Below are 13,005 nucleotides of genomic sequence, written 5' to 3'. Positions count from 1 at the left end.
GCATGGGTGAGTGAAGCTGTGCCAGTAGAGTAGAAAAAGGCTGTGATTGTACCTCTGTACAAAAATGAAGGTGAGCGAAGTGAGTGCAAGAATTATCGTGGCATAAGTCTATTCATTGTTGTAGAGACGGTATATGGAAGAATTATTACAGAGAAAGTAAGAAAGATATCAGAAGTCCTGGTGAGTGATGAGCGGGGTTGCTTTAGGAGTAGCAGATGATGTGTGGGTGAAATATTTGCAATGAGAGAGTGGAAGAAGGGTGTGAGAAGGACAATGAGGTGTTCATGGCATTTATGGATTTGGAAAACCATACGACAAAGTAGACAGAGAAGAATTGTGGAAGGTTCTGCGCATGTACGGTGTAGATGGTAAGCTGCAAGGTACCGTCCAGAGTTTTTATGATGGTAGTGAAGGATGTGTAAAGATAAATGTGCATCTAAGTGAATGGTTCATGATCAATGTCGGCATGCGAAAAGGGTGCGTGATGACCTCATGGTTGTTAAATATAAATAAATACATACACACACACACACACACACACACACACGCACATATATATATATATATATATATATATATATATATATATATATATATATATATGTGTGTGTGTGTGTGTGTGTGTGTGTGTGTGTGTGTGTGTGTATCGTGATGGATGGAAAATCTCAAATTTGATGTAAGCTGATGATGCCCTGCTACTTGCAAATACCGGAAAAGAGCTTGGTAGACTAGTGCAGAATTTTGTAGATGTCTGTGAGCATCGTGCCTTGAGAGTAAATGCAGAAAAGAGTAAAGTGATGATTATTGAGAGAGAAGGTGACTCGCAGTGTGATGACAGTGAATGGAGAAAGACTGGAATTTTGTGAGAGTTAAAATACCTGGGTACAATCATAGAAAAGAGAGGAAAATGTGCAAAAGATGTGGAAAGTACAGTGACAGAAGGGAATAAAGTAGCTGGTGCTACGAAGGCCTTGATAAAAATCAAAGGCTTGAGTGTTGCAGCTGCGCGAGGCTTAAAGGGAGTGTTAGTGCCAACTTTAACATACGGATATGAAAGTATGGTGTGGCATGAAAATGAAAAGTCAGGAGTAAGGGCAATGGAGATGGGACTGTTGAGGAATGTATGTGGAGTACAAAGCCTGGATGGGATATGGAATATTATATTACGTGAAAGATGTAGAGTGAGGAAGTCTGTAATTTGTTTTGATTGATTTGGAGAAGGCCTTTGAAAGAGTCCCTAGGGAAGTGGGCAATGAGAAAGCTTGGGATCGAGGAGTGGCTAGTTAGAGTAGTTACGGCTATGTATGGTTGCTCACACCCAGGTGAGAGGGAGTGGATATTTGAGTGATGAGTTTTCCGTGAACGATGGTATGCATCAGGGGTCAGTCTTGAGCTCTTATTGCTTATCATGGTGCTTGAAGCCCCTTTACGTGATTTCAGAAAAGGGCACCCGTGGAAGATGTTCCATGCCAATGATTTGATGCTGACTGCAGAGAATGAAAGGGAGGCAGAGGAGAGATTTAGGAAGTGGAAAGATGGTATGGAGCAAAAGTGCTTGAGAGTAAATGCAGATAAAACAAAGGTGATGGTATCATGGGTTGGTGGCAGTACTGTCAAAGAAGAGGGAAAGTGGCAATGTGCTGTTTGCCAAAAGTGCATGGAAAGTAATTCCATCTTGTGCAGTGTTTGTGATAAGTGGATGCATAAGAGATGTAGTGGAATTAGAGGTAGACTGCGAGATAATGCTGTTTTCATGTGTGCAGTGTGTCCATGTGGAGATTGTCAGGAGTGAAAAAAACTGATCTTGGTGGTGAGTCTCTTGAGTGTGTGGAAGAGTTTTGGTACTTGTGAGACATGTTATGTGCTGGAGCTGGGGCTGGAGCTAGCCCTGTAACTCGAGTGTTCGAGTTGACAGAAGAAGTTCAGGGTGCTCTTGCCTCTCCTGATATTGAGAGGGCTCTCCCTCTGTACTAAAGGATCTTTGTGTGCGCCTTGTGTTAGGAGTATAATGCGGTATGGTAGTGAGACCTAGGCAGTAAAGGAAAAAGATATTCTTAGGCTCAAATGTACAGAAATGGCAATTATTTCTCAGATGTCCAGTGCGTCCTTGAATGCAAGTCCTAGGAGAACTAAGACTTCAATGAATGTGTTGATATGAAGGGTGATATTGGTGTGTATTGGTGTTGTGATGAGGAGGTGTAGATTGAGATAGTTTGATCATATGGAGAGGATGGAGGATAACAGTTTGTTGAGATGAGGACTAGGAAGGAGATAGAATCAGCGAGGCCAGCTTGAGATTTATTCTAAGAGGTCCTGGCATGTGTGCACCTTATCACTAGTGCGGCCTAAGTCAGACTGCCCGCCAAGCCCCAGATCCAGGCCGGTGGCACGTAGGGGAGCAACACTTGGCAGTAAGAGTTCCTGCACAAGCACTACCTCCAACACCCCCTCTCCATTGCAGTGAATTCCCCACTTCCTGCAGTATTAATACAAAGCATATTGGTCAAAGATGAGGGAGGTCTCTGCAATAACAAAACAATGGGCAGATACTGACGTTCATCATAACTTAAGACTTGGCGTTGCATGACACACTGCTGGAAAATTTACATGATACATATATGCTGACTTCTGAATGGCAAAATTGTTACAGCAATGAGGAATTCAATTACATGTGCTGGAGCAACCATTCCTCGAGCATTATGGTATAAGTGCAACAAGGTTATACACATTACAAAACACTTTACCATGCCTAGGAGTTGAAAACACTCCAGTGTCATGGGACATAGATTTCTAGGTGTCTTGAGGAGCACCTAGTGCTCTGCGGTCTCTCCAGGGTAGGGAGAGGCTGAGGGGTCTCCCCTCTGCAGTCGTCCTTCTGCCGGGGACAACTCTCATTGTGCATGTGGGTGTCTGTTCCCTTCTCCTCGTAGGGGGATAGTTGGTGGCAATTCCTGAGGGAAGTTCGCCAACTGCCATCCAACCTCATCAGGTATTGCCTTGGGGCTGGTGTGTCAGCAATAACCCCCTACATGGTCCCACTGCCCCATCTCCTGGTTCTGTAAGCGCACCCGCTGGCCTGGGTTGAGAGGGGCAAAATTATGTGCCGTCTGGTTGAATGTCATTGCCCTGCATCCCCAGTGTGGGCCATGGCCTGTCCCGAGCTTCTCAGCATCCCATCTCAACTCCTGCTAATCCTGTTGTGTTCTTTGGCAGTTGGTACGGAGTCTCTCAGCTGACACCTCATCAGCAGCTGGGCTGGGGACGCATTGGGGTCATGTAGCGAGGTGTTGAGGTACCGTACTGCAATATGGCCCTGACGGCTGCATCCAAGTCCAGGGAGCCTCCCGAATCGGTGATGTTCCTCAGCAACCTCTTGACAGACTTGACTACGGCCTTCGCTCGGATAGAAATGTCCTCATTTCACCATTCACGAGGTTTGAACCACTGTCACAAGACAGGACCTTCGGGATACCGAACCTTTTGAACAAGTTATGAAAGGCCATTATGAGTCATGAGCTGGCGGTGCCCTTGGGCAGATGCTCCACCTTCATTTGTCTCTTTGTAGCGAATCTTTTGCTTGTCTTCTTCGCTGATGTCCATTTTCCTATAGCTGTTTTGGGCCACCCAAAAGGGCCACTCATCAGGAGGTATCTTGAAAGCCCAGGCACAATGACACTCAGACCTCTCCTGAGCATTAACATTTTTGTAGCATTTAGAGCAGCAGTTGTCAAATAGTACATCAGAGCTGGCCGACTTCTCCAAGTAGGTGCTTGAAGTTCTCTTGTTTGCAGAGCATTTTCTTACCTCCTGAGCTTTTGTCATCAAGCGTTCCACGCAGATGACAAAACTCTTGTAGTAAATTATAGGAATCGATGCCTTCTCTTGCTATTTCCACTACCTGGTCAGCAATAGTTTCAGCGTGGGCCTGCATGCTTGATAATGGATCTGTTATTTTGTGTTCCAAGTATTCTTTAAGGACATTCTTTGGATGTAGGTAGCTGAAGCACTGGAAGAATACAGGGTAAACCAAATACTGAGTCTTTGACCTTTTCCCTCATGCTGCAGGTAGAAATCATTCCAACACAGGGTATAAATGAATGCAAAAAGTTAAACTAAGAACTGACAAGCACAGCTGGTTTGTGTAACTGGTAACAAAGCCATCAAAATAAGTATCGTCACTGTCAAAGCTGCCAAAGTTCGTATTATCGCTAAATTGTTACTGTGTTCAATTGGTGCGAACATACATTCAAAATGCTGGAGAAGCACTGGACAGTTTTCAATAATGCAGTTATATTATGTGAACATGGTGTTTCAGGCATCAAAATATCCATGTTTCTTTGAATTTATGTTCTTCGACCCACCCTAGTGGCCATCTTCTTGCTCTCCTCATCCAGGGGAATCTGGTGGTACCCCGAATAAGTGTCTGCTAATGTTTTGAATGTGTGCTTCGGCACACTGGTGATTCCACTGAATAGGGGGCAGGTGTGGTGGGTGTCCTGCTGGCTTGCCTGGTTGAGTTGCTGATATTCCACTGTTCTGCACGGCCGCCTGTCCTCCTTTGGGACCACCACCATAAAGGAACACCACTCTGTGGGTTTTCCAGATGGTACAGGCTTGATGATGCCCTTCCTTATGTCCTTTTCCAACTGATGGCGAACTTCATTTTAGAAGTGGTTTGGGACAGTTGCTGGCATGTGCACTGCTTAGGGCTTTGAGCAGGTGTGCAGGTGGATGTGATGGGCTGGCCCTTTCATCTCCGGCAAGGGGGCATGGTTCATGGCGAATGTTGTGCGCCCAAAGTTCTCCAGGAACTACTTTTCCAGCAGGTTCACATTTTCTTCTGTCAGAGTGTATGGGGGAGTATGGGACTGGGCGGGGATTGGGGGCTCTTTATCCTGTTCAACAGTCCCTACAGTCGCCAGCACGTTGGGGAAGTCGTATGGCAACACACCCAACGCTTTGCATGTCTGCAGTGACAGATACAGCTGCTGCATCCTATCAGCAAAGTACATGTTTGCCATAGCAGACCTTTTGCTCACAATGAAACAGCATTCCATGCATCCCACAATGCATGTGCTCCTGCCTGCAAAGATATTAATACTCATGGTAGGTCTCTGTAGACTTCGTGGACTCAGCCTGAGGCCCTGCATGAGGTGGCAACCCATTATGCATAACTGTGGCATGTATCAGCTATTGCAATCACCTCGCATTCTGCAGCTGGGTCGTCACACTTCCCTTCCACCATGAGGCACTCTGATGCCTTGGCACTGGCTATTGTGATGCTGCTGGTGGTCTTGGTGGGCCTGGGCTGCTTCGCTGACCTACACACTCATTGCAAGTGGCCGACCCTCCCACATCTGCGGCAGGTGGCCTCAACAGCAGGGCACCGGCGTTCCCTGCTTCATATGCTACCGCCACACCTCCAGCAGTCCTTTGCTAGTGGGGGAGGGGCACAAGGCTGGGAGTGGCACAGCACGATGTGGACGTTGGAGATGCCAGCCCTGTAAAGCAGTCCCCCTACTGGGCTAGTCCTCAGAAGCAGACCATCATTCGAGAGGAACTGAACTACATCTTGCAGCAGGGGATAATCAAGTCCTGTCAAAGTGAGTGGTGCTCCCCAGTCATAGTGGTTCCAAAACCCGATGGGTCACATCGCTTTTGTATTGATTATCGTAAAGTCAACTCCCTTACCAAGACTGATACTTACCCACTTCCTAGAGTAGATGATTGTGTGGACGCGATAGGCAGTGCTAAGTTTATCACAAAATTTGATTTAATGAATGGATATTGGTAAGTCCCACTCACAGAAAGGGCCCAAGAAATTTCCTGTTTTGTGGTCGGTGGCAGGACTTATAAATGTAAGGTCATTCCCTATGTATGATGAATGCTCCTGCCACCATCCAAAGGCTTATGAATGATCTCACCACGGATGTTGAGAATTGTGTTACTTACATTGATGATGTTGTTATTTTTAGCAACACCTGGGAACAACACTTGAGCCAACTAGATGCCTTGCTTCTGAGACTGTCCTCTGCTAATTTAGTGCTTAATTTAGTTAAATGTGAATTTGTGAGGGATTGAGTGCAGTACCTAGCTTATGTGGTCGGTTTAGGCCAAGTGAGTCCACCTGATGTTAAAGTTCAGCCCATAGTCAATTCCCGCCAACCCAAAAATAAGAGAGAGTTGCAACGATTCTTGGGTATTGTAGGGTACTACAGACGTTTTGTCCTGAAATTCTCTGATCTTGTAATTCCTCTTACTGATTTGTTAAGAAAAGGAGTCAAGTATGAGTGGAAACCAGAATGTGAGGAAGCCTATTCTAAAGTCAAAGCCATCCTGTCAAGTCACCCAGTGCTTCAAGCTCCCAATTTTGATAAACCCTTTAAATTAGCTGTTGATGCCAGTGGCCTAGGGGCTGGTGCAGTTTTGCTTCAGGATAATGATGAAGGCTTTGAGATGCCTGTGTGCTATTTTTGCGAAAAGTTCAATAAGGCCCAGAGAAATTTTTCAACAATTGATAAAGAACTCCTTGCACTCATACTTGCCCTTCAACACTTCTCTGTATATGTTGGTCCAGGGTCAGGTGATATTGTAGTGTACACTGATCACCACCCTCTGAAATTTTTGTCCCGATTTAAGGACAAAAATCTTAGACTGACCCACTCAGCCATATTTTTGCAAGCATACTCCCTTGATGTAAGACATGTTAAAGGTGTTAGTAATGTTTTAGCAGATTACCTGTCCAGAACTTGATTGTACAGTATCCAGAAATTTCCCCTTGGGAAATTTCTTCTCTCAGGAAGGGAGGTGTCACTGGCGTAGTTACCCCAGTAGCGAATGGGTGAAATAGAAGATAAGATGATAATGAAAGGAGAGAGAAGCGAGCCGTTAAGAACATTATATCTTTTCTCTTGTCAGTTATGCTGCCTGTAAAGGGTAACCCTAGTCCCCACGTCTATTTACTCCCCAGCGGTCAACTTTTGCCTTCTCAACTGATAACACACCAGATGTTTTTCTCACAAATTACCCAGAAGATTCCTCTTGTCCTTGAAATACTGGGTGTGACATAATGTGGATGAAGCAACGTAGGGATGTTTGTTAATTAGAAGCCTAAATGGCGCTTTCGTCACGTTCTTGATCGCACGCAATTGGTTCTCTGTGGAGAGTATGAGGCCCTCATTGGTAGCAGGTGCCTCTATTGTTTCTGTATGGATGGAGATTATTTTAAGACAGCCTAGTGGTTAATTAGTTGAGAGAGACGGCGTAAGTCTCCTTTATAAGATCGAGGAAAATGTGAAGAGACACATTTGTCTCCTATTGTACAGACACACATTTAGTCTCATTTTGTACACACATTCCTGTACACATTTTTGTATACACTTACTGTCACATTACACTTTTGTCACATTGTGTTGCACTTTTCCCCAACACTACTCACTCCGTGACTTTGACTACAAAAGACACATCATTTCCCATTTTTGGTCCACTCCTCCATTTACACTAGTGTGTGCTTTATATCTGGATTTAACCTTCGAAGTCTCCACGTTTCCTCGAGCTTTGTGAGTACTTAGCCTCCACTGAGTGTTTTCTGGTTAGGTAAGAAATAACAAGTTTTTTATTTGTATGCTGAGGTCTATATGAATCCTCCTTTTGTAAAACGAACCCTGGTTTCTTCTTTGGTTGTGTATGTTATAGTGTACAGTAAAATTAAGTTAGTTTTCTTGCAAACTTTATCATATCCCTTTTGGTGCTTAATTAAGGGTCAAGAGTGCACCGTAATATACACCCCCATAACAAGATACATGATAAATGTCAGTATATTACTCTACTTAAGACCAGTCCATATGGTGCCTAAAACATTGCCAGAAACAATGCTAGGAACATGTCAGGAACATGCTGTATACCTGCTTCCAAACACGCCAGAATCATGTTCGTAAACTTGTCGGACAGATTATCCCCAAACCTGTTCCCAGCAGGAAACATTCACACCAATGATGATAGCATGTCTCGAAACAAGTTTACGGGTTTGAACGTCCAAACGAGATACTTCAAACATGTATGCAAACATGTCGGAAGCAGTGTTTCTAACATGTCTCAAAATTTGTTTCAGGCTTGTGTCAACGAGACCTTAGAATCTAGATTTTCATATCCGTTATATTGTAGTCGAAGTCTATATATCATTATACATTTTTGTGTGATCAAAGTTTGAATTGAAACCAATATATGAGCAATGTTTAGAATAATGAAGTGAGGATTTGTTTAGGTGGTGACGAGGTTGTTTTGCGTGACTGTGGTGGTGGTGAGTGATGACCCAGGCTTCCTTGCCGCCTTCGCTGAGTACTCCTTCAAGAGCCACCTTCTGCTGGTCCAGACAACGAGACTGCTAGCCTTCACTCGCCTGCCTGTCCACCACCTCCACACCTTACACCACCTTCATAAGACCCTATCACGTACAAATTCACTCATCGCCGTTATCGATGACAACTCTACTGAATTCAGGTAATTTTCATCAACCAAAACATCAACATCATAGCCATTATATCATAGTATTTGTCATAACTGATAAATAATAATAACATGATTACTACTACTATTACTACTACTACTACTACTGTTACAACTACTCTTATTTTAGGTGTCAGAACGCATTCAGAGAAGTACCTTGAGATGGTTTGCATATCTGAAGAGAATGGAGTGTGTGTGTGTGTGTGTGTGTGTGTGTGTGTGTGTGTGTGTGTGTGTGTTCTTACCTAATTGTTCTTACCTAATTGTATCTTTACAGGAATGAGTCAAGCTCGTACTGTCCCGTGTCTTAAACCATATTTATCGTACATATCCTTAAATTTGTGAATTGTTTTGGCACACACTATTTCATTCGGTAGTGCATTCCATTGATCAGTTGCTCTGTTTGGGAAACTGAATTTCCTTGCGTCTTTATCACCTCTCTTCTTATGCAGTTTTTTGCAGTGTCCTCTTGCTGATGCTTCTCCATATGGTAAGTAATCATTTATGTCTATTTTCTCCTTCCCTGATATGCACTTATATAGCATTATCATGTCACCTATTTTCCTTCTCTCCTGTAGTGTTGGTAGATTCAGTTTATTTAGTCTTTCTTCGTAGCTTAGGTCCCTTAATCTTGGTATCCATCTTGTAGCGGCCCTTTGAACTTTTTCAATCTTGTCTATGTGTTTTTTGAGATGAGGACTCCAGACTATTGATGCATATTCCAGGGTTGGTCTAATGAATGATGTTATTATCCTTCTTAGCATGTCTTCATTTATGTATGTGAATGCTATTCTCATATTTGCAAGCAGTGCATACATGTTCCGTACCTTCTCGCTGATGTGGTCAGCCGGAGATAGTCTGTTATTGATAATCACACCTAGGTCCTTCTCTCTTTCTGATGTGTATAGGGTTTTATTTCCTAACTTATAATCCCAATCAGGTCTTTTTCCACTTTTACCAAACTTGATTACAGGACACTTGTCCACATTGATGTGTATAGGGTTTTATTTCCTAACTTATAATCCCAATCAGGTCTTTTTCCACTTTTACCAAACTTGATTACAGGACACTTGTCCACATTGAATTCCATTTGCCATGTATTACTCCATTCATGAAGTTTATTTAATTCTTCTTGTAGCTCTTTACAAGAGTCTATGTTAGTAATTCTCCTTTGTATTTTTGCATCATCTGCAAACATATTCAGATAGCTCTCATTTCCAGTGTTACTGTTTATATCATTTATATACACTAAAAACATGATTGGTGCCAGCACTGAACCCTGTGGTACTCCACTAGTTACATCTTTCCATGATGAGTAGTTTCCTCTTAGTACTGTTCTCATTTCTCTTTTTATGAGAAAATCTTGCATCCAACAAAACAGTTTGCCTCGAATTCCTCCTTGATGGTACAGTTTCCATAAAAGTCTTTGGTGTGGTACTGTGTCAAAAGCTTTCTTGAAATCTAAATAGATACTGTCCACCCATCTTTCTCTTTTCTGTAGTGTGTTTGTTACTCTGTCATAGTAGCTCAACAGATTAGTTACACATGACTTTCCTTTTCTGAAACCAAACTGTCTTTCTGTTATCATACTGTGCTCTTCTAGATGATTTTCCCAAGCTTTTCTTATAAGCTTTTCTAATACCTTACTTATAACACTGGTCAGTGATACTGGTCGGTAGTTGAGTGGATTTTGTCTATTTCCTTTCTTGAATAAGGGGACAATATTTGCTTTTTTCCAAATATCAGGTAGTTTACCTTGACTCAAGGATTAAAATAAAAAATGATGGTTTACTTAACTCCTTTGCACATTCTCGTAGTACCCAACATGAAATTTCATCAGGACCACTTGCTTTTCTTCTGTTTAATTTACTTAATTCCTCCTGTATTACTTTTTCTACTATTTGTATATCTGGTAGTATGTGTGGACATGCATGTTCCACATAGTCCCTCTCAAAATTTTTTTCTTCTGTAAAAACTAAGTGGAAATTCTTATTTAGTTCTTCACAAATATCTTTCTCTTGTGTATAAGTGATTCCCTCGTCCGTAATGGATTGTATTATATCTTTTACTTTGGTTTTGCTTCTGATGTAGCTGTAAAATAGCTTTGGTTGATCACTACTTTTATTTATTATATCCTCCTCAAACTGTTTTTGGGCTTCCCTCCTTATTCTTGTATAATCGTTTCTTGCCTGTTTGTAATTATTATATGCCCTTTCACTATTGTGTCTTCTGTATCTATTCCACAACAAATCTCTTCTTTCTTTTGATTTTTTACATTCTGTATTGAACCATTTCTGCATTTTCTTATCTGCATTTTTGTGCTGTGGGATGTACTTCTGGACTCCTATTTCATAAAATTCACAGAATTTTTTATATACAGCATTTAAATCTTGTCCTCTAAGCTCATTTTCCCAATCAACTTCTAAGAAATACTTCTTTAGGTCTTGATAATTTCCCTTTTTATAGTTTAGTTTTTTTTTTTGTAACTTTCATTGCTGTTAACTATGTCATATGCTATCCTGAAGTTGTAATTTAGTACTGCATGATCGCTTTTGCCGAGTGGAGGGTGATATATTAAACTGTCAATATCATTTTCTTGCCTAGTAAATATTAGATCTAGCACTGAAGGTACATCGAGTCCTCTTTTTCTGGTGGTTTCCCTCACATGTTGCGTTAGGAAAAACTCTTGCTCGAGATCCAGGAGCTTTTGGTCCCAACAGCTTTCTTGGCTAATTATACCTAAAGTATTCCAATTTATATTTGTATTAAAATCTCCAGTTAGTATAATTCTTTCCGATTTCTCTTCCATTTTATGTAGTAATGATCTTAAACTCTGAATTGTACTCTCTGCCAGGTCCTCATATTCGTCTCTTTCCCATGTGTTTGATCTGGGTGGCATGTACAAACTGGCTACAATTACTTTCCCTTCAGATGTGTTGATCTCTACTGCAATCAGTTCTACTTGTGATGGTATATCTAGTTTTATTTCTTTGACTTTTAGATTTTTCTTAGTTAATATTATAATTCCTCCTCCTTTTTTGAAATTTCTGTCTCTTCTCCATATACTGTATTCCTCTAAGTTTAGTATGTCATTGGATATCCTTGGTGTTAATTTTGTTTCAGTTAGGCATATTATTTGAACATAATCATAATCATTCATAATCATAATCATTCATCTCTAGTAATTTAGATACCATTCCATCCACATTTGAGTACATCAACTTTATCATCTTGTTTATATACTTGTCATGACATGGTTTTACTATCTTCCTCCTTTTTATTCCATCCTGTTTGTGTACCACTTTCGTACCTGCAATCCTATTTCTTTGTAAAAAAATTTCTTTTTCTCCTCGTCTGATCTTCCCTCATTTTTTGTTTTTGCTTCCTCCGTTTTCTCTTTCAGTAATTCTAGTTCCTCTTGTGTTAGGCATCTTTTTATCCATACATTTTTGAACTCCTCTTTTTCCATAAGATTCTTTGCATTTTTTAGTATCTCTTCCACAGTGTTTACACTCTGGAAAGTCACCGTTAGAGGTCTTGTCCTGCTTTTCTCATATTTCCCTAACCTTCTGTGTTCCTCTATGTCTTTACTACAGATTTCCTCTGATACTTCTTTCAGTAAGCTCATTACATTTGCCATCTCCATTTTGTCTCTTGTGATCTTGTTTTTTACTTCTTCCTCTTATATACCAGTGATTACTATAGATTTGTTGATATCTACTGAATCTCTGACTAAATTTAGATTGTTTTGGATTATTCTTTTCACTTCCTGTTTAATGCTTTTTTCCTCCACCCTTGTTTCTAAGTCTTTCTTTACTTTCACCATTTCAGCATATATGGTTTCCACATAATTTTTGTAGCTTTACACAGCTTCATTCACCTGTGTTATCTTCTCCTCAATATCACTGCTTTGGTCTATCAAACTGCTTACTTGCCTAATTGTCTCTGTGTCATTTTTGAACTCTTCCATAACACTTTCGTGATTGACTACTGTACTTGCCATTTCACTCATTTTCTTCCTAAGTGTACTCAGTTCTACTGTTAGTTCACTGATGGTTGTGTCTTTCTTGTTGGCCTTCCTTCCTAGTTTTTCTATTTCTTCCTTTTGCATGTGCATCTGCTTCTTTATTTCATCAATTTCATTTTTGAAAGCCATTTCTAGTTTGTGTACACGTTCAACCAGTCTGTTGTGAGTCTCCACTTCAACCAGTTCTTGGTAGAAATCATCATTTTGCTTTCTACCTTTATCCCTTTTCTTTTCCAAATTTGCATTACTAAAGTATGTATCCATTTTGCAATACTAAAAGAGTATGTACTTATATTTCCCGTGCTGTTGTAAACAAACCTCAGCTGACAGAGAGAATTTTTTCGTCTTGGTTCTGTTTTCTGTTTGAACAAGTCTTGTTTAACCTTCTTCTTCTTATTTTTTTTCTTTTAATAATGAAAAATCATTTAGTCTAACCTAGTACAGAGCTTGACTCATACAAAGATACTAATTTA

At 41.0% G+C, this 13,005-nt stretch overlaps 1 protein-coding gene across 1 annotated transcript in view; it reads left to right on the top strand.

Annotated features, from left to right (window-relative positions):
* The first annotated feature begins 5,243 nt into the window (after window positions 1-5,243).
* LOC145407432 (putative glutamate receptor) overlaps window positions 5,244-13,005 on the top strand; it is a 125,636-nt gene continuing 117,874 nt past the window's right edge. The window contains exons 1-2 of the mRNA XM_080278360.1: window positions 5,244-5,435; window positions 8,264-8,499. Coding sequence (XP_080134486.1) covers window positions 5,244-5,435; window positions 8,264-8,499 — 428 coding nt within the window. The remainder of the gene's footprint in view (window positions 5,436-8,263; window positions 8,500-13,005) is intronic.

The sequence above is a fragment of the Coenobita brevimanus genome, chromosome 8 (genome assembly GCF_032717465.1).
Source record: "Coenobita brevimanus isolate Jiangsu-jjx chromosome 8, ASM3271746v2, whole genome shotgun sequence".
Taxonomy (NCBI): Eukaryota; Metazoa; Arthropoda; class Malacostraca; order Decapoda; family Coenobitidae; genus Coenobita; species Coenobita brevimanus.
The sequence above is the reverse complement of the archived record's forward strand: the minus strand, read 5'-3'. Positions and strand labels throughout refer to the sequence as shown.